Source organism: Galeopterus variegatus, unplaced genomic scaffold (genome assembly GCF_000696425.1).
Source record: "Galeopterus variegatus unplaced genomic scaffold, G_variegatus-3.0.2 Scaffold6787, whole genome shotgun sequence".
Taxonomy (NCBI): Eukaryota; Metazoa; Chordata; class Mammalia; order Dermoptera; family Cynocephalidae; genus Galeopterus; species Galeopterus variegatus.
This window is the reverse complement of record NW_007732898.1, coordinates 85,221-106,515: the sequence shown is the minus strand read 5'-3', so window position 1 is coordinate 106,515 and position 21,295 is coordinate 85,221. Positions and strand designations below refer to the sequence as shown.

At 41.3% G+C, this 21,295-nt stretch overlaps 2 protein-coding genes across 3 annotated transcripts in view; one reads left to right on the top strand and one right to left on the bottom strand.

Annotated features, from left to right (window-relative positions):
• The window catches only part of STAU1 (staufen double-stranded RNA binding protein 1), a 16,815-nt gene extending 10,158 nt beyond the window's left edge, over positions 1–6,657 (top strand). The window contains exons 3-9 of the mRNA XM_008591251.1: positions 1,010–1,175; positions 1,939–2,085; positions 3,370–3,445; positions 3,682–4,001; positions 4,693–4,815; positions 5,646–5,731; positions 6,324–6,657. Of these exons, the coding sequence (XP_008589473.1) occupies positions 1,010–1,175; positions 1,939–2,085; positions 3,370–3,445; positions 3,682–4,001; positions 4,693–4,815; positions 5,646–5,731; positions 6,324–6,339 (934 nt within the window). The 3' untranslated portion in view covers positions 6,340–6,657. The remainder of the gene's footprint in view (positions 1–1,009; positions 1,176–1,938; positions 2,086–3,369; positions 3,446–3,681; positions 4,002–4,692; positions 4,816–5,645; positions 5,732–6,323) is intronic.
• Positions 6,658–17,874: 11,217 nt separating this feature from the next.
• Positions 17,875–21,295, bottom strand: part of CSE1L (CSE1 chromosome segregation 1-like (yeast)) — a 41,876-nt gene continuing 38,455 nt past the window's right edge. For both annotated transcript variants that reach the window (XM_008591249.1, XM_008591250.1), the window contains exons 23-25: positions 20,342–20,488; positions 19,402–19,633; positions 17,875–18,463 (exon numbers count right to left, since the gene is read on the bottom strand). In XM_008591249.1, coding sequence (XP_008589471.1) covers positions 18,374–18,463; positions 19,402–19,633; positions 20,342–20,488 — 469 coding nt within the window. In that variant the 3' untranslated portion in view covers positions 17,875–18,373. The remainder of the gene's footprint in view (positions 18,464–19,401; positions 19,634–20,341; positions 20,489–21,295) is intronic.

Below are 21,295 nucleotides of genomic sequence, written 5' to 3'. Positions count from 1 at the left end.
GGGCCAGTGTGCCATATGCCAGGCCTAGTAGACCCATTATGGATGTCACACAGAGCCACAAGTTAGGTAAAGGTAAGGACACTGAGTTGGTTCAGTGGAAGTGCTGGCAGATGTGCACATATGCCTGAGTAGGAGGGAGCTCATCGCAGTCCTCATAATTACAGTGAGGATCTGGGCAGGACCTAACTGCCCATTTGAGGGGCACATGGTTAAATCAAGGTGCTTCAGTGACCACCATGCTGTTCTGAATGTGGAGGAGATAACATGCTTGGCAGGAGGCCCGTGGAGCAGGGTGGGAGGGAGACAATTTACTGCCTTTGTTTTGGAGGGGCAGGATTCTATTTGGGGATATTTATGAATGCTAGGATATTTTCTATTATGATTTTCAATATAGTTTTCATGCTATATCAAGATACAAATTTTTCTTAATTTATGTAAGAAGCCTTTAGGTTAGCATACTGTATATAATCTTTCTCAGTTTCCTTTTTTTTGCTTAATATATCCTAGAAATCACTCCAGATCAGTGGAGTGTGTGAGGATTCCTTGGCACAGAAGGTGACCACAGCATGTAACTAGGATTTTTAGGTTTTTTTCACGTGGCATCAGCTTGAATTTTTTTTTTTTTTTTTCAAATGGCTTCTGGATTTTGAGTTATTGTTGAGAAAGCTGGGAACTCATCATAGTGGAGACTTTTGGGGACAGGGTTTAGAAATAGTGTGTTATATTTTTTTCTGCCTGTTTATTTACTGTCATGTTGAGATTTGTTAAAAAGCAAGCATTGCAATGATGCTCGCCTATTCATAGTGAAATGTTGACCTTGATTTGCTAAGACTTTAAAGTCACCTCAGAACAATCACAGAAAATCGTAAGGCATCTTTTAACTTTAAAAAAGTTAAAAAAGACCTGATTAATTTGGAACCATGACAGTAACATAAAGATTTCTTACATACTATCATATCTGGATCTCTGAATTGGCCAGGTCCTTTCTGTGAATAACATAGCACATGGTTTCTACATTATTTCTTCTTCAGCTGCAGACAAGCACAGAGTATAGCCAGGGCATGAATCCGATTAGCAGACTGGCCCAGATCCAGCAAGCAAAGAAGGACAAGGAGCCGGAGTACGTGCTCCTCACAGAGCGGGGCCTTCCGCGCCGCAGGGAGTTTGTGATGCAGGTGGGTCTGTGCAGGTGGGGATGGCCCTTCCTTTGACCATGTCCCGTATTGGGCTCTAATTATGTTCAGCCAGAGGTTGCTCATGTCATTGACAAATCCATACTTTAAATTTGGGATTTGAGTTCTAGCGTGAATATTGGTTGGCATTTTTTATTTGTATTTACAAGATCAAAGTAAAAGAATGAAGACGTGTAATCTCACTCATTTGTAAATGATATGAATGACTTCTCTGGTAAATTGGATAATAACACTGGAAGAACATTTCATTTTTTTGTACTAGTTACAATGACTGCAGACTTCACATGCTTTTAAACTTAATCTGTTATTAACCTTTTCTCCATTACTTTGAAGTGTAGAATTAGACAATCAATAAACAACTTAATCTTGACATGTAGTGTTTGCAGATTTTTTTTTATTTTGGCAGCTGGCCAGTACAGGGATTTGAACCCTTGATCTTGATATTATAAACACTGCACTGTAACCAACTGAGTTATCTGACCAGTCCTGCAGATTTTCGTGATGGAGATAGTCCTACCATGGCTGATTTCAAGCTATCAAAAGTGACACCTCTGGTGACAGAGTTGGGAGGAGATGTGCAGTAGCACACTATCATATATAGTATTTCAATCATATAAGTACAGTAGACACACAGAATCTCCAAAGCACAGATAATTGTGAAATGTCAAATTAGGAAGTGGTGAGTTTTGAGTATTCATTACCTTTGTTAAAGTAATTTAATTATAAGCTTATATAATTTACGCAGGTGAAGGTTGGAAACCATACTGCAGAAGGAGCAGGCACCAATAAGAAGGTGGCCAAACGCAATGCCGCTGAGAACATGCTAGAGATCCTTGGTTTCAAAGTCCCGCAGGCTCAGCCCACCAAGCCAGCACTCAAGTCAGAGGAGAAGGTGACTGCACGGGCTCTTGTTGCAAGATGGCCTTCTCAGGCACCTCCAGGGGCAAGCTTCAGGGCAAGGCTTCATCCTCCTGGCAGTAAAGCAACACTGCTGAGCAGTGTCTTATCTATTTGGACCATTAGAATATGCTCAGAGGGCACTTGTATGTCCAGTGGCTCCAGGCGTGGCTCTGGGTTAAATTGTTATTGTTTTAGTATCTTTGTGGTCTGGGGATGCTTTGCTGGGGAGCAGTTTGCTCCACTCCAGTTGCAGGATGATGGTTAATTGGGATTGAAATTAGTGAGTGTGATTCTATCATTTGCTCTCTTAAAATGAAGCCTGCATGAAAGATTCATAAGCTTTAGGCTTTCCTTAATTGTGGAGCAGGCTTTGGCTTTTCTGGGACAGCGAGGCACTGTGATATTAGAGTCAGGCCAAATCTATAGTTTAGATTTGGGATTTCTTTTTTCTTAATGTGAATTGAACATCAGATGAAAATAATCCCATGTTGAAAAATTCACTTCTGCCAAAGTGGTAAGCAGGATCTCAGTGGAAGCCTTGGATGACCTTATTTCCAGTTACTGAATGGCCTGTTGGGATAAACTTGAATCAGGACTGATTCATTCATATCTGCCAGTTGTAGCAACAAGGAGAAACAGCATCAGCTGTGGCCATACAGTTAGTAACTGAGAACCCCAAGCACTCACTATAGAATTGGCATAGATCCTAGACTTGGTTTTTGGGTTTTTATTTCAAAATCTTTTAGAGCATTCTTAGGCATTCTTACCTTGTTTCTTCTCAGGAAGGAGACCTTGTGGTTGACAAAACTTTTACTTAGTAATGTTTTCCCGCTAAGTGTGTTGTCTTTGGAAATGTCACCTTATGTTTTAATTGGATATTAGCTCTAGGAAATATTCTAGATTTATTTATTTATCCTCATTATATAAGCTTCTTTCCCCACCTTGGTGGGTTCTACCAACCTACTGTCTTCTGCTCCTTCTGGCTAACTGTTTTCCTCTTCCTGGGAGTGTAGAATACAGGCTCGGCATTCACAGGCGAATACACTTTGAGAGATGCTCTTTGTGGACAGGCCGGCATGGGTGGGAGGGTACATTGGGAGAAGTAGGTGGGCTCTGCCAAGGGGACGGAAGCACACCAGTGGTCGGGTTTGGGATAGACTTTTTTTGCTGATTGCCTCAATTTGTGCTGGTTGGAGTTTGTATAGTTTTAGACTACAGTAACTCATTTTCCAATGCTTTGATTTATGCTCATGACTTTTTTTTTTTTTCCTTCAAGACACCAATAAAGAAACCAGGGGATGGAAGAAAAGTAACTTTTTTTGAACCTGGCTCTGGGGATGAAAATGGGACTAGTAAGTGTGATCTTAGTATTGTCTTGAAGTGAATGTGATTCGGGGATTTTCATGGTTCATGAATAACATCAGGTGCCCATTAACTGTTTTATGACATGCAGAGTGTTTGCTTCTGCATCATTTCCAGGCTGCCGTGGTGTGCCAAGAGGAGGGCCAGTGGGGCTTTACAATGTCATAACGTCTTTGCAGGCAGTAGATGTGGATTTGTGTTTATCTGAATGTATGTCCTTCCCCAGGTAATAAAGAGGATGAGTTTAGGATGCCTTACCTTAGTCATCAGCAGCTGCCTGCTGGAATTCTTCCCATGGTGCCCGAGGTCGCCCAGGCTGTAGGAGTCAGTCAAGGACATCACGCCAAAGATTTCACTAGGGCAGCTCCAAATCCTGCCAAGGCCACGGTAACTGCCATGATAGCCCGCGAATTGTTGTATGGGGGCACCTCGCCCACAGCTGAGACCATTTTAAAGAATAACATCTCTTCAGGCCACGTACCCCATGGACCTCTCACAAGACCCTCTGAGCAACTGGACTATCTTTCCAGAGTCCAGGGATTCCAGGTAACTGTTAGGCTTGAGCTGTGAGGGCTGTGCCTCAGTACAGTCATTTTTTTTCTGAAACGTCTCCTCTCAGAAAATGAGCTTTGTGCCTTGTTTTTTAGATCATGTTCTTTTTCTCAGGGGATGGGTGGGGGAAGCTGTGGCAGGCCCTGGGGAGGGAAGGGAAGCCTGGGAAGTGTTACAAGCATGTGGTAAGAGAAAATCCTTGTGTTTTGATAATAACATTTCAAAATCCAAGCCAATCCTAAAAACAAAGCCTCCAACCACTATTAGTAGTTATAAATTTGGACTCCACAGAAACAGATTAATAGTGCTGACCCTCTCTGCCTGGTGGGAAAGGACATGCTTTTTCCAGCCTGGGGGTTCTGAGTAGACATCTAGGTTACTGGAAAATTCTGGGCTGGGGCCATTCACCAATAGTCCCCTGTGACAGGGCAGGTGTTGGTGTGGCCACAGTCAGGAGGAGCCCAGGGATAGAGAAGTGTGTGCTCCCTGCTTGCTGGGTCTGGAGCTGCAGCCCTGCCTCTCCCCCGCTGGTGCTCACCGCTTCCCTACCCTGGCCTCCATTCTCTTTTCCCCCTTAGGTTGAATACAAAGACTTCCCCGCTGGGTCTGGAGCTGCAGCCCTGCCTCTCCCCCGCTGGTGCTCACCGCTTCCCTACCCTGGCCTCCATTCTCTTTTCCCCCTTAGGTTGAATACAAAGACTTCCCCAAAAACAACAAGAACGAATTTGTATCTCTTATCAATTGCTCCTCTCAGCCGCCTCTGATCAGCCATGGTATTGGCAAGGATGTGGAGTCCTGCCATGATATGGTAGGTCACCCCTCAGGTTGAGGGGTCAGTGAGTTAAATTGTGTGTTTATCTGGTGCCCGCCCTTGTTCACCTTGTTACTGACTGCAGAAGGGCAGGAGAAGGATTCTGCCATAGAGAACAGTTGATTGTTCGATAGAGTTCGTATTTCTGAAGACTTTTGTCTTAGTTGACTGGATGGATTTCTCACTCTGTTGAACAGAACTCATCAGCTTTAGCCATCCTTTCCCTTCCCTTTCCCATGCTGGCCTGGGGGTGGGGAGGGGTGACTGCGATCCTGGAACTTACCCAGATACTGTATTTACTTGATTTCTCCCCAGAACAAGGGATTGCAGGTCCATGTTCTAGCAGCTGTGGAACACCCTTTACTTTGGTGTTCTGTTCAGATGAAATCATTGTTATAAGAAACCAAAACTGAAAAGGAATTAAATTAATTTACGTAAACTATGGTATATTCACTTGATGGAATATAATGCCTCCATCAAATTAATGTCTCTGAAGATAATGTAATAAGGAAAATACAATAGGTTTTTGTTTGAAAGCAGGATATAAAATTTGTACAGTCTGGTTACCACAAGATTAAAAATACTAAAAGGAAATATGTAGTAAAATTAACAGAGGTTGTGATTCAATGGGATAACCATGGATAATTTATTTTTTTAATTTTGTATTTTAAATTAGAAGTTCAAACATTTTATTTAGTGGAAGCAGAGTTTAAGAAGTTGCTACCCACTGGCTGGGTGGCAGGAATGCCTTCACCTCCCTGCCCGATGTTTCATGCTGAGGTCCCAAGCAGAGGCCATGATTTTACTTTTTCTTCCATCCCCACTAGGCTGCACTGAACATTTTAAAGTTGCTGTCTGAGTTGGACCAACAAAGTACAGAGATGCCAAGAACAGGAAACGGACCAATGTCTATGTGAGTTAGCTGATTTACATGGAAGGTTCTGCTGCTCCTCTTTTGCATGAAATTCAAACTGTCTGCTGACTCAGAGGGGGAACACTGGCCTGAGTCATATTCTGGCCCTTTTTCTTGAAAGATTTCCAAGTTCTCTGGGCAGAGCTCTACTTTTTATTTTTTAAATTTAATTTTGAATATGTAGTACATTCACATGGTTCAAAACTCTGAATTATTTTAAAAGGTACACAGTGACAGATCTTGACCTCACACGGTCCCCTTTCCTCACATTCTCCCCTATCCTCCCCCCTGCCATAGATTACATTTTTATTAGTTTCTTGTATATCTGTCTCGTATGTTTATGCAAATATAGACATACATTTCTTTCCACATTTTCTTCCCTTTTCCCCCAGAGACATCATTATACAAATAGCTTCCTCCATTTTTCACTTTACTGTGTATCCTGGGGAAACTTTACTTAATGTAGTTATCATAAACTGGGGCCTGTACTGTTGGACTTGCTGATGTTTGCTAATTTATTTTCATTTTTAATATCAGCTTAATTTTCTTACATTTCAAAACTGGTGTCATTTTCATTTTTCCTTCTTTAAAGGTGCGGGAGGTGCTGAACCTTTTCTGGCCACAAACCATTATAAAATCCCAACATATATACTGAAAATACTGAAACTGCTTTGAAAATTTGGAATTTCTGATACCTCCAGTGGGCCGAGAAACATGGTGGGTAAAGAACGTGGCAGCAGTGGTGAAGACAGCAGAGACCTGAGGCAGCCATGGCCAGGCTGGACCGTGCTGGGGTTCGTTGTGACCTGTGGTCCCCACACAGAAGCAGCTGCCTATGGGGAAGGAGGGGCCTGCCCAACAGCCTGGCTCCACTGGGACACCAGCAGGTCCATGTCCCCGGGCAACTCAGGGCTTGGTTTTTTTTTTTTTTTGCTGTGTGAAAGAACAAACAGAAAACAGAGAGCACGACCCCTTCTCAAACTGGCTCACTCAAACACCTTGGGATACGCCCTGGACAGCCACACCAGAGAGAGGCCCTAGACCGGCCCCAGAGCTAAAAGCACCAGAGAAAATCAAATGCTTCCTAACCTTTCTAGTGTGCTAAGGCCCTCACCTCCCATAGTACCCACATCATAACCACTGCTTTTTCTTCCAACAGTGATACGTATTCTAAGTTTCATTATTTTCTTTTAACTGATATGACACTATATAAAATTTTCATTTGAGTTTCTCAATTGTATCTAGTTATATAGCACAGTTTAGAAACATGTCTGAGACTGACTTTATCAGTAATCTAACCAGTAAAGATCATATCCATGTATATGTGGTTATACATTTTTATTCTATTGAATTAACCCAGGACCATTTCAGTGATGCAAATTGTGTGCCCTTTGGTTTAGCTGAAGCAGTCCTGGACTTCTTAGAAACCTTGATGAAGCTTCCCACAGTTGTATAAATTGGACAATTTAGGAATTTTAAAACTTAAATGATTATTTGGTTCCTTTTCTATTTTATTTTTAATTTTTGTTAATGCAACAGGACTTAAACAAATGAACTTTGATCTTTGTGTTAAAGTTTATCAAACAAAAATTGTGTGTCTATACATATGGCTCTTGAGGATGTAGCTCTCACTACACTACAGGATATGATCTCCGTGTAGTATACATAGACCTGCAGATTGATTTTCCTTGAGTGCTTGATACTGTTAATTACATCTCCATGTAGGGCTGAAAAGAATGACCTGTGTTTATGTATGCAGCCGTGTTGCTTTTGGTGTTGTGTTACTGTACACAGGAATGTGTGCACTAGGGTTTTGCGCATGGTCCAGATGAGGAGCACGGTAGCCTTGCCAGTTAAGTGCTGCTTCCATTCATTGTTTACGCTGGAATTTTTTCTCCCCATGGAATGTAAGTAAAACTTAGTGTTTTGTCACCAATAAATGGTAATACTAAAGTTTTTTTGTTAATTTATTCTCAAATACCACTATTGCTTAGGTTGGTCCTTTTTCCCAACTTGCCCCTTACCCTTTTTTTATTTTTAAGAAAAAAAATTTGTAATGCTTGTTATTTCACCTGGGCAAAAATATCTGAATAACTTTATATCAAACCATTGATCAATAAACAGCTACTAATGAAGTTTCTGGTCCTCTTGAGCAGTAACTAAAGACAGGAAGATGTGAGGTAATGGAAGCGCCGTGTGGTGGTAGGGGCGGCGCAGGGCAGGGCCAGCGCAGGAAGCTGCCCATGAGAGGTGTGTGGGCACCCGGGGGAAGGGAGGTGCCCCTCTCCTGGATAGGACAGTGCTACCAAAGGAATGGACCTGAGGAATTGAGCCACTGCTGGCCCCTGTGAGGGCTTCGCTTCCTTCGGGCATGTCATGGTAATTGTGAGCACCAGGGAGGCTGCTCGTTCCAGTCTGGCTGAGGAGCAGGCTGGTTGGTTTTCATTTTTAATTAGAAGATCTGTAATAAGATTATAAAGGTTGTTTCGCTATAAAGCCAGCCTATGGTTGGACTGCCTGAGTAACTGAAAGTGATCAGAAAGTTATGGAAAATGTTAAGGGTGGAAAGAAATTTGACACTTTGAGGATACTAAGCCATGAAAGGAAAAAAGATTTTATATCTTTAAAACTAAGACTTAGGAACCTGTGACTCACATTAAGACCCTCTTCCAGATTCATGTGTTCTTAGAGAAGCTGAGTCCGCAGGCCCTGCAGCCACTTGCTGATGTGTGCTCGTGAAGAGCACGTGCTTGGTGGATGGTGGCTCTGGAAGCTGTCCCGTGGGATCTTCTTTTGGGTTTTTCACTATTTGTAAAAACTCATTCTTGGTACTCCACCGAAGAAGCAGATGGCTTAGACTAACTTTAGTAATTCACTCCAATTAATTGGTTTGAGCATTAAGTGTTAAAAGCATTGCAGTGAAAAAAAATTACAGTTCAGGGCTGGCCCGGTGGCGCACTGGAGAGTGCGCCGCTTGGGAGCGCGGTGGTGCTCCCGCCGAGGGTTCGGATCCCATGTGGAGACCAGTTCCCGCTCACTAGCTGAGCATGGTGCAGGTGCAACACCGAGGGTTGCGATTCCGTTGCCGGTCCCCGGTACGGGCGTGACACCGAGGGTTGCGATCCTGTTACCGGTCAGTAAAAAAGACATAAAAAGGGGGAAAAAAAAAAAATTACAGTTCAAAAATAGAATACAATAACAAGTTTTTTATTAATATCTTTGCATACGAAAACACTACAACATAGACTTCACATAAAAAGGGGGAAAAAAAAAAAATTACAGTTCAAAAATAGAATACAATAACAAGTTTTTCATTAATATCTTTGCATACGAAAACACTACAACATAGACTTCCTTTATCTTTTAAAAATTTATTTTGAAATTATTTGAGAGAAAAGTTCCTGAAACGTCATGTGCGTTCTTCTCTACCTCTCTCCTCAAAATTTACATATTCCTCAAAGTCAGGAAATCAGTATCACCATCTAGTTCACAGACCCCATGCAGAGTTTGACAGCTGTCCCAACAATGTCTTGTTCTTTTCTGGTCCAAGGCCTGTGGAGAGCACATGTTGCCTTTGGTTGTCTCCTGCTGTCTGGCTCCCCGTCTTTCCTGGCCTAGTGGAGGTGAAGTGTGCAGGCCTCTCGGTAGCTGACCTTTACCTGGGGTCTGGCTGATGGTAAACAGACTGGGGCAGTATTTTCTTGGCAGGACAGCCATAGAAATGATGCTGTGTTTTTCTCCCTCCGTGTGTCATGCCAGGGGCTCACACTGTTGGTCCATTAACCTCTGTCACCCACTCCTGTCAGGCAGGTTGATCTACGGAGAGGCTGCATTTTCTTTTAGTAATAAAAGACTATTTTGTGGGAAAGTGTTTTCAGCACACGACCAATCTCCATCCTTGGTCTGCACTGAAAACTCCCATCTGAATCCATCCTGGACAGCTGCCTGTGGAGCACCTCCTCTTTCCGTTGGTCTCCTCTTAGCATCGCACCACTGTAAGGAGGAGCTTTCCCTTCCCATGTATTCAGCATAACAGCTAGTGAGACACCTCTGTCCGCTAATAGATTCCTAGTTTATTGAATGGCTTGTAATCCGTTATTCCCATTTATTTCGATGCCCAAATTATTCCAAATTTGGCTACCAGAAGACCCTTCAAGGTGCCTCTTGTGTCCTTTTGACATGTCCCCATCTTAAGAAAAAAATTTTGTGTGGTAAAATATAAATACAAAATTTACCATCTTAACCACTTTTAAGTGTACAGTTCAGTGGTATTCAGTACATTAATGTGTAACCACCACCACCACCCATCTCCAGAACTCTTCATCTTGTAAAACTGAAACTCTATATTTTTAACTCCCCACATCTGTCTCCCTTAAGTCTCTGGCAACCCCCATTCTACTTTCTACCTATGATTTTGACTACTCTACCTACCTTATAAAAGGGAAATGAATCGTACAGTATTTGTCTTTTCGTGACTAGCTTATTTCATTTAGGATAATGTCCTCAAGGTTCATCCTTATTGTCGCAAATGTCAGAATTTCCTTCCTTTTTAAGACTGAATTATACTCCATTGCATGTGTATACCACATTTTATCCATTCATCTGTTGATGGACACTGGGTTGCATCCATGTTTTAGTTGTTGTATTATGCTGCTTTGAATGTGGGTGTACAAATATTTCTTTGGGACCCTGTTTTCAATTCTTTTGGGCATATAGCCAGAAGTGGAATTGCTGGATCATATGGTAATTCTGGGTTTAATTTTTTGAGGAACTGCCAGATTGTTTTCCACACCGGCTGTACCACTTTATATTCCCACCCACCAACAGTGTACAAGTTTCCAGTTTCTCCACACTTGCCAACAAACACTTGTTTTTTGCTTTTTTGGTAGTAGCAATCCTAATGGGTGTGAGATGGTGTCTCATTGTAGTTTTGATTTACATTCCTGTAATAATTAGTGATGTTGAGCATCTTTTTATGTGCTTATTGGCTACTGATATATCTTATTTGGAGGAATGTCTATTCTTCAAGTCCTTTGCCCATTTTGAATTGGGTTGTTCGTTGAGTTTTAGAAGTTGTCTGCATATTCCAGATATTAATCCCTTACCAGATACATGATTTGCGAATATTTTCTTCAATTCTGTGGGTTGCCTTTTTACTGTTTATATTATCTTTGGATGCACAAAGTTTGAAAATTTTCATGAAGTCCAGTTTCTGTTTTTTCTTTTGTTGCCTATGCCTCTCATGTCCTATCCAAGAAATCATTACCGAGTCCAATGTCTTGAAGCTTTCTGTCCTGTTTCTTGCTAAGGTTTTTGTAGTCATAGCCCTTACGTCTAGGTCTTTGATCTGTTTTGAGTTAATTTTTGTCTGTGGTGTTAGGTAAAGGGTCCAACTCTTATTACTTTGCATGTGGATATTGTTTTCCCAGCACCATTTGCTGAAAATGAAGAGAGTGTCCTTTTCCTCATTGAATGGTCATGTTATCCTTTTCATTTGACTGTTTATGTGAGGATTTACTTCAGGGCTCTCTATTCCATTGGCCTGTATGTTTGTTGTTATGCCAGTACCACATAGTTTTGATTACTGTAGCTTTGTAGTAAGTTTTGAAATCAGGAAGTGTGAGTCCTCCAGCTGTGTTCTTTCTTGAGATTGTTTTTGGATCCAAGGTCCCTCAAGATTCCATATGAATTTTAGGATGGGCTTTTATGTTTCTGTAAAAATCTTTTGTTCCCATCATTTTCTGAGCACTAACTTACTTTCAACTCATTGAGATATTTGGGATTCAACTTATTCTTTCCCTTTCCCCAGTCCTGGATCCAGCCATTTCTCCAAGGAGCCCTGGTCCTCTTTAATGGGACAGCATTTAGAAATCATGATCTGGGCACTCTTGTTACTGGTGTGTTGTTTCTAGGGCCCCTGATGGGACAGAGCCAGATACATACATACCTATGTATATGTGTATGTGCATGTGTGCGTATACGTACACACTATTTCTCATATATTTAAAAGCCATATGTTTATGCCAATACTTCCAGCACTTTGGGATTCTTCATAGCCTTCCCTGTTTTCAGTTCATTCTCCAATATCAAGATTGTAGCCAATCTCCTAGCCTCCTCAGCCATCTCCTCCACTTGTCACCTGACACTTTTACTCTGCATTCCTAGAAGTCTGTTGGGGGCACACCGTTGCCATCCATGGAGCTCTCCCCTCCTCCCTGCCTCTTCGTATACCTCCCAACCATCCACACTTTGAGAGGAAGATGGGAAGGACAGGACAGTGTAGCCGTAGGAGCAGTTCATAACTTCTAGTTGTCTGTTTCTAATTGGCCCATTTGTCGGCACTCCAAAAAGAGAAAATTTCCCCTTAACAACAGGGCTGTTATTAGAGAATTTCCAGATTTTCTTGACAAGAGATTTTTCAAAGGTGATGCATCTCTGACCACTTTGGAAAGATGTCCAGATGGGTTGTCCTTGAATGCTTAGACATGAGCTTTCATACCAGTCTTGCGTCTAGGAAGACCCTGTAGCAGTCATCTCCTGTCAGTAACTCAGTCCCCTACAGTATCTCTGCCTTCTCTTCAGGCTTTGAAAGAGCTGGCTGGGAATCAAGAGTTTGCACTAAGTTTTGTCTCAATCATGATCTCTTTGTTAGTTGCAAGAATCTTGGAGCCTAAACTAGGTACTTCTGCCCTTGGTTAGGACAATCTGTGCAGTCCTGGTTCTCACCCCATAGGCAGGAAAAATGACAGGAAGGCACTAGAGGCATGTCTGAAATAATTGCAGGGGCTGTGGGTTGGCCTTGATAACACTGTAGGACTTAGGATTTGTGGAGCATTGATCCTCAGAGGCAGAGAGGTTCCTACCGTCCTTGGGACAGACAAGCTTGGGACTAAATCACCACCTACAGTGGCACTGTTTTCAAACAGCGGGTGGTGACAGCATTATATCAGAACTGTATCCTGACAGTCATCACAGGGAAATTTTAATGAGTAAACACTATTTCCTCATAGCTGGTTTTTCTTAACTTTTTAAGAGTTTGCTGTTCTTGACTCATCCTCCGCAGTTTTTCCTGAAGTAGTTAATGCTAGCCACCCATAGCTGGGTGGTGGATTTTGTTTTGTATTTTAAAGGCTCCCTTAAGCCGGTGGTTGTGGACAATAGCTCTTAGAAATAGATGTCACTTCTGAATCTAGGCTTCCTTCCATGGCTCACTGGGTTCCTGTGCAGGACTTTGCGGGGTGAATGCTCAGTGGCTATATAGTGATAGGCGCCAATATGAACTCAGCAGAATACAACCACCAGTTTTTAATAACTTAAGGTAAATGGGCAAAAGCAAAAGGATCAAGAAAACAAAAACCATGAGGCATTCTAGGCCTCATGCTGAGCACATATGTTATATATAACCCCACGATGAGAATCCATTAAATGACAGCAAAGGGCATGGGACAGTGGCAAAGGGTAGGTCATCAGCAGGGACTTTCTGGAACAGGAAAGTGGATATAGGTGTATCCCAATAGGTGACAAAGCAAAGAGGAAGCCAGGGCCCAAGACATCAGCTGGGATGGGACAGGGGGGTAGGAGTCCATCCGCCCCATGGAACACACTGGGGCCCTCACAGTCTGCCTGAAGAACCACTGTGGCGAGGGAGCTATAAAAAGACCATCTCAGAGAGTGGAAGGGATGCCACGCAACACTCAGGATGAAATAAGGAGCTAATAAAACTCTAGGGAAAAACAAAGTCAGGATCCCAGTGTAACAAGCTAAAATGAGGAATGTCTTTGAGCAATTGGAGGAGCGGAAAACCCCAATACAGTTGACCTTCCCCTTAAGAACACTCTCTTTTGAAGGGTGCAGAAGTTAGACATTGGATCTGGGGAGGAAGGAATGTAATCTTTGCACATGGCCTGGCAGAACACTATACCATCATAATTCCAGTACTGTCATCAGTTTCAGCTTTTTTTTTTTTTGACCGGTAAGGGGATTGCAACCCTCAACACGGTGTTGTCTGCACCACGCTAAGCCAGTGAGCGCACCGGCCATCCCCATATAGGATCCGAACCCACGGCCTTGGTGCTACCAGCACCACACTCTCCTGAGTGAGCCACGGGGCTGGCCCCAGTTTCAGCTTTTAAAAGGCAATTACAGATAAAGGACAAAAAATGGGTTGTTCACAGAATGAAATGCCATCTACTTTGACTGTGAAAATGAAGGTAGAGGTGATAAGTTAGGGAGGTGGAGGGCAGGGAGACATCCTCATCTGTCAATGCTGAGGATCCAAGAGACACTGACCAAATTGATGGCATAAAAATTATGATTATTAAAGATAAAAGCCATAAAATGCTATTACAGTTGTTCCTTGGCATCTGAGGAGGACCGGTTCCAAGACTCCCACCCCAAAGTACAGCAAAATCAGTTATATAAAATGGTGTAGTATTGTCATATAACCTACTTTACATTACCCCTAGATTTCTTATACCTAATACAATGTAAATAGTTGTTATGCTGTATTGCTTTTTTTTTTTTTAACCCCCCCCCCCCCCCACACACACACACTATTTTTGATCCATAGTTGGCTGAATCCATGAATGCAAACCCAGTGATACAGGGGGGGTCATCTGTACTTACGAAAGTAAAAGTAATAGTGTAATATAAATCCTTAAATTTTCACAGCAGGGATTTAATAGATGTTTTAAGGGTGGTGATCAAGACCTCTGTTGTCCAGAAGATGAAGAATTTAGCGGTGCACAGTTAAGGAAGAAACCCCTAGGAGCTAGACTCAGTTTACCTTTACAATTTACCACAGGCATGTAACAGTTTGATTAAATGCCAAATTGATTATACCCCATGAGTGAGAAATGAAATAACAATTTTCACCCATGCAAATGGAAACAAAAGAATGTCCAGTGTGGGCAGGGATGTGCTACAGAAATTAGTTTAACCTATGTGAAGGATAATTGGCTCAGTAATTCCTCCTTCAGAAAATAAACAAGAGATACAAAAATTGATGTATAAAGGATGTTCATCTCAAAAGTTATTTATAAAATTTAAAAAATCTCCAAGATGCTCAAGAATAGTTACATATCATGATTAGGTAATGATATATCCAAATTATAAATCCTGTATCTTCATTGATAATCATGTTTACCAAGTAAATGTTAAATGTTTAAGTTTTTTTTTTTTTTTTTTAAACATACAGATTTATATACAGAATGATCTCAACTTGGTTAGGGGGGCGGTAGAAAATGAACCAAAATGTTTAAAGTGGATAAGAATATGAATGATTTTTAATTTTTAAATGTATTTCTGTCACTTTCTAAGTTTCCCATGAAGAAAATACATTTAAAATTTTAAAAATGAGTTATTTTGAAAATCAGTTTGTTAAAAGCGAAATGATCACAGGGAGAATCAGTGGACCCAACAGGAAGCTCTGATGAGCAACTCTCCAGTGACATTTCCCCTGTATGTAAAATGTCCTGGGTGTGTGTGTGGGGGGGGGGGGGCGCTTGCCTAGGACTCTTCTCCATGCAGATTTCCCACCTCCCATGGCTGCAACTTTATCAGTAAGGTAGGGGCAGTGTTCAGCACTGTTCAGTAACAAACACTTCCTCCCAGCCAAGCCCCCATCCCATCTCCAACTTAAACAAGAAAACTACTGGCAGCTCTTATGGTTTAGTGCTGCTTCTGCACAGGTTCTCTGCTTAAGAATACTATGTGTGTTACCTCATTTTATTCTTACAACTACCCTGAAAATGAATAATATGCCTATTTTTCAGAAAGGAAATAAAAGCTGAGAGGTCAAGTCATTTGCTCTCAGTTAACAGAGTCAGTGGCAGAGTTATAATTCAAACCCACACTCTTCGCATCCATAAAGAATGGGCATCACCACTGACTATGGTAAGACTTGTCAATTAAAAAAATAAGTCATGGGCTGGCCCGGTGGTGCACTGGAGAGTGCGCTGCTTGGGGGCGCGGTGGCGCTCCCGCCGAGGGTTCGGATTCCATGTGGAGACTGGTTCCCGCTCACTGGTTGAGCGTGGTGCGGATGCAACACCGAGGGTTGCGATCCCGTTGCTGGTCCCCAGTATGGGCACGACACCGAGGGTTGCGATCCTGTTACCGGTCAGTAAAAAAGACAAAAAGGAAAAAAAAATGTCATACAAAAACTTTAGCATGTCTTAGGGACAGCGTGGTGCTAGTAACACCAAGGTCACGCATCAGGATCCCTATACTGGCCAGCATCCCAAAAAAACAAATAGTAAAAACCAGACATACAAACTGTCTTGGATGATGGGATAAGAAACCTCAATATTGGTTAATGAAATATGCCAGAATAAAGAATATCAAAGCACCACTCTTCCTGTTCAGAAACTATTTTAAAAGGCACACTACTTGGGCCGGCCCGGTGGCGCACTGCTACAGTGCGCTGCTTGGGAGCGCAGCGGCGCTCCCGCCGAGGGTTCGGATCCCACATACAGACCGGTTCCCGCTCACTGGCTGAGCGAGGTGCAGGCGCAGCACCGAGGGTTGCGATCCCGTTGCCGGTCCCGGTCCGGTACGGGCGTGACACTGAGGGTTGCGATCCGTTGCCGGACACGAAAAAAGACAAAAAGGAAAAAAAAAAAAAAGGCACACTACTTTGGTATATATAAACAAACCATCTACTAAGTCTTTTGAACTGAGGAGGGAAGACATTCAGAACTTGATCAGTCCTCTGAGTTGAATCACGCATGCTCCAGAACAGTAACTGCTGTGCACGTACTTAACTGTTCACCAACAGCTTCAGCAGAAGCAAAGGGGCTTGAGTGCCAAACATACAGAGACTATCACTGACAATTCCTGGCTTTCTGTTTTCACCTATATCAAACTATGTTTATAGTTTAAACATGGACTCTAACAATCATCTTAATATCCTTCTGGCAATGACCACTTAAGCCAAAACAGTAATGTAAAATGTAATGCTTCCATTACTGTGTCAAAACTAACAAAAACACCCTAAGAAGATAAAACAATTAGGGCCGGCCCGGTGGCGCACTGCTACAGTGCACCGCTTGGGAAGCGCGGTGGCGCTCCCACCGAGGGTTCGGATCTCACATACAGACCGGCCGCTCACTGGCTGAGCGAGGTGTGGGAGCAACACCGAGGGTTGCGATCCCGTTGCCGGTCCCAGTCCGGTCCGGGCGCGACACTGAGGGTTGCGATCCGTTGCTGGTCACGAAAAAAGACAAAAGGAAAAAAAAAAAAGATAAAACAATTAGATGAGGCAAATACATTTGGGTTGCTTGAAATTTCTCAAGCAACAATACGAAAACAACACGTGTAAGGAAAAGCATTCAAGCCTGAGAATTTAAAAAACTCAAGCAACAATACGAAAACAACACGTGTAAGGAAAAGCATTCAAGCCTGAGAATTAAAAAAAAAAAAAATCACTAACATCTGTGAGAAATCACTTAACCTGGTCAGAAAAAGGTTCTAATTTTTACACTGAACAATTAATTCCAGCATAAGTAGACTGTGCCTCACACAATTTAGATATTCTTACTCTTCATTCCCTAAAAACAAATGCCACAGAACTCCATAGGCCAAGCCAAGGGAAGGAGCACATATAGCCTAGCTCCTCAGGCAGCCTTTGCTGGAACACATCATCCAGTCCTGTGGCTCCTACTAGACCTCAACATTCTAAGATACTATGATTTGAAAAGTTCCAAGTAACCTGATCTTCAAGATAGAAAGACATGAAAGAAATCAAACATCCACAATGTCTAAAGTACTCTCAACCACCCAGAGAGATCCACCTGCCCAAAACTCATGCTTCCAACCTAGGAACTGCTATAGAAAGTTCTAGTAGATAAGCCCCAAATTTGTATTAATGTCCCCTTTCCCCTTAAAAAAAATGAAATCAGATCATTTACTCCTTTTGTTTTGTTTTCTTGGTGGCTGACTGGTATGAGGATCTGATCCCTTGACCCTGGTGTTATCAACACTGCTCCAACTGAGCTAACCAGCCAGCCCTAAATGATCTGATTTTAAATGGTTTATAAAATACCATTATGGATTTTATGTAGTCCAGGAGGGGAAAAAGGAGAAATTTAAAGAAATTCATTTTTATAAAGGTATCAGAGAGCACCAAAAATCTGTCCTGAAGATGTTCTCAGATATATATTTTATGGTTTTCTTTATTGCTGGTTACAGGTTATAAACTATGAAATGTGCATTGCTTGGCAAGTCACACAAGTAATTCGTTACTTATTCACATTTCCGATAAAAGCTTAAAGAAACAAAAAAATACAAAAGACAAGAGAAATACGAATGGCAACAGCTTCAAAACAAAAGGATTTAGTAACAAAAAGAAGTCTCCACATTCAGTGTCCATCAGAAATTAAAAATTATCCAAACCGTGCAAATGCTCAAATCAATGTTATACACTGAACTATTAATACTTATCTCTTGAAGTAGCAAACTTGAAAAGTCACCCACTTATATTTATGATCACACAAACCACCTAATATGCTCAAGGTTCAGCTTAATGCAACATTTTCTGACACGTTCAAAAGGAAAACTTGCTTTGTTTTAACAGCTATACTTAGAAATCTGCATGATTTCCTAAGAAACGATCCTGGGCTCAGCCAATTAGGAAAATGCAGTTCAAAGCAGTGTCACGCTGGCTGCCTGAAGGTACCCTTGGAGATACTGGAGTGCTTCCGCATTGAGGCTGGTGCTCACCATTGATGGAACCTACGAGAGATGAGAAACACACTCTGGCTATCAGAGATCCTGATGCCCCAACGTGAACCCCATCTTCCTGGGAGGGCTGCCACAGCTCTGGGAAGAGCAACCAGTCATGATCACTGTCCAAGGGATTCCCAAGTAACTCAACCACTTTTGTGCCTTCAAAAATGTACAGGTCTAAAAAGTAGATCCATAAAGAATTATTATTGTTAGGTGTAATAGTGGCATTGTGGTCAGGTTTTTTAAAATGTCCTTATTGGTTAGCAATTCATAATGAAATGGGTGAAATGATATGATGTCTCAGGCTTGCTCTAAAATTCTCTACAAAGAATAAAAAGGGAAAACACATGACACGAGATTGGCAAAACATTGGTAATTATCGAAGCTGGGCACATGAGGGTTTGTTATGCTGCTTCTACATATGTTTGAAATTCTCCATAATAAAACAATGAAAAATATTTTTTTTGGCAGCTGGCTGGTACACGAATTGAACCCTGGTTCTTGGTGTAATGAGCACCATGCTCTAACCAACCAAGCTATATGACCAGTCCTGAAAAATATAAATTTTATCAGATAAATATAAGACAATGTAAAAGTTCTGGCTAAAAGCCATTATTAAGTTTACACCATGATCCATTACTTAATTTCTGAGTATGATGCAGTTTAAAATTAATATTAGAAGTATTATCTCAATCTGTGAAATACATTTCTATTCAAAGGTTTTTTTCCTTCTAAAACTACTCACTTATATTTGCAGCATGTAATGCAAGAAAAAAAGGGCTCATCATTTTAATTAAAGAAAATAAGCTTTGCCTGTAACTCAATGGGATGTGGTTTGATTATGCTGACTAATGAAAAATAGGCACCAGGACAACTTCTATCCTCCTGCTTTCTCATTAATGTCTCCCTTAATCACAGAGTTCTTCGACAACAAAAACACTTACCCTTCCTGGACAGGCAGTAGACAATTTGTGAAGTGACTGTGCCAGGTGAATTTTGGGGTTGTTCACCATTTGACCTACAGGATCATGTTCTTTTTTCCCAGCAAATGCCAACTGTGAGAAGGCAGTCTGATATCCTGGTGTGTCTTCTATATCAATAAAATGCTCTTCATCAGGAATGGTATCATCTTCAGGTAACTCAAAAAGGCCAATCAGAGACTGTAATAAAGGAGTCCTGGATTGGACAAAAGCAAGACAAAAAGATGAAGAAAATACTTTGAAGATTTAAACAAAAGCAGCAATGCCTCAGAGAAACAAAATTATAGACTCAGAGTCTCAAGAGTAGGAAGTAACCTTTGAAATTAACATGGACATCAGTGCTTATGCCTATACAGAAACCCATCCTCAGTTTTTTGGGCTACAGCACCCCGATTTGTCCTTCCAGGAACTACTCGATCTCAGCTGGCTGCGTGACCCAAGCAAAACCAAGTTCAGTGTTAGGAGTTTAGTTAGAAGAAATAAGCTTCTAGTTGCCAGATCACTTTATGGAAGAGGCTGTTTGAGTGGAACCATAATAAAGAGAAGAAGCAAGAGATTGTGAAAAGCAAGGCCCTCCAGACAAAGTATAGGCATGGAAGACCTTTTCCTGACCTATTCGGTTCCTCTTCTTAAAGACTTAAGCCAGTTTGGTTGGGCTTCTGTCATAAACATTCTGAGATCATCTAGACCAGACTCTTAAAAGGGTACCCAAAAAGTTAAGAACCAACACAAGATCTTTCTAGGCCCAGAAGGATCCACAAGTCATGTCTTGGAACTGATGGTTGCTAATGGAGAAGCCAAGATCAGAACCTAATTCTCTTGGCAAAAGAATAAGCTTGGTTAATTTTGCAGTCATAAAGGAAGCAAGCTGTAATTTCCAAAAACATCAGAATAAAGTACTTACCATAGTTTGGTATACTCAGTGTCCATCATTGGGGGACATTCTGTTAGTAATTTGGTTATGCCAACTGCACAGATCTTTTTCTCTACATTTCCAGATACTTTCTGAATTTCAGGAATAATGATTTTTTCCAAAACCATTCCAAACATTCTATTAACCAAAGAAAAGTAAATCCACTCAATATTAAATTAGACTACCACTATAATTAACAGTGAAATGCTTAGTTGCAACTTATACTCAGTGACTCCTTATAACTATAATAAATTCCTAAATAAAAAGGCTGCCGTTTTTGATCAACTCAATGGAAGAGACCTAGAAATGACAAAACAAAAGTTTATTTCTATCCTGTGGCCAGGTGTCATCATCTTTTGTGAATAAAAAGCCCTCATATTATTGTAAGTCTATGTTTAAGTGGAATCTTTATAGCTTTTTTATTTCTTGGGGGGAGAGGGGTGTCTTGAATGATTCTCCAGGTGTCATCATCTTTTGTGAATAAAAAGCCCTCATATTATTGTAAGTCTATGTTTAAGTAGAATCTTTATAGCTTTTTTTATTTCTTGGGGGGAGAGGGGTGTCTTGAATGATTCTTGAAAAATTACTCAAGAAATCCTTAAAAAGTTAGAACTTAGAAAAGAGAGATAAGCAAGAGCAAGAAGAAAAACAATCACCCATCATCCCACCATCCAGCAATAGCTAGTTGTAATATTTTTGGATTACAAACTTCCCAACTTTATTTGCTTACTTATGTTTAAGTATGTAAATGTTAATTGCTGTTTAAAAAAAAATGATTTGGCCAATCATCCTATGTTGTTGCAAACGTTCTAGAAGTAAAGTTTTTCACAATTCTAAATGATGCAAAATCCTCACAGTTCATACATTAATAAAAGAAATTCTCTGGAAGTGGAAACAGTGGGTCAAAGACTATGGCCATTTTAATGCTTTGGATAAATAGTACAT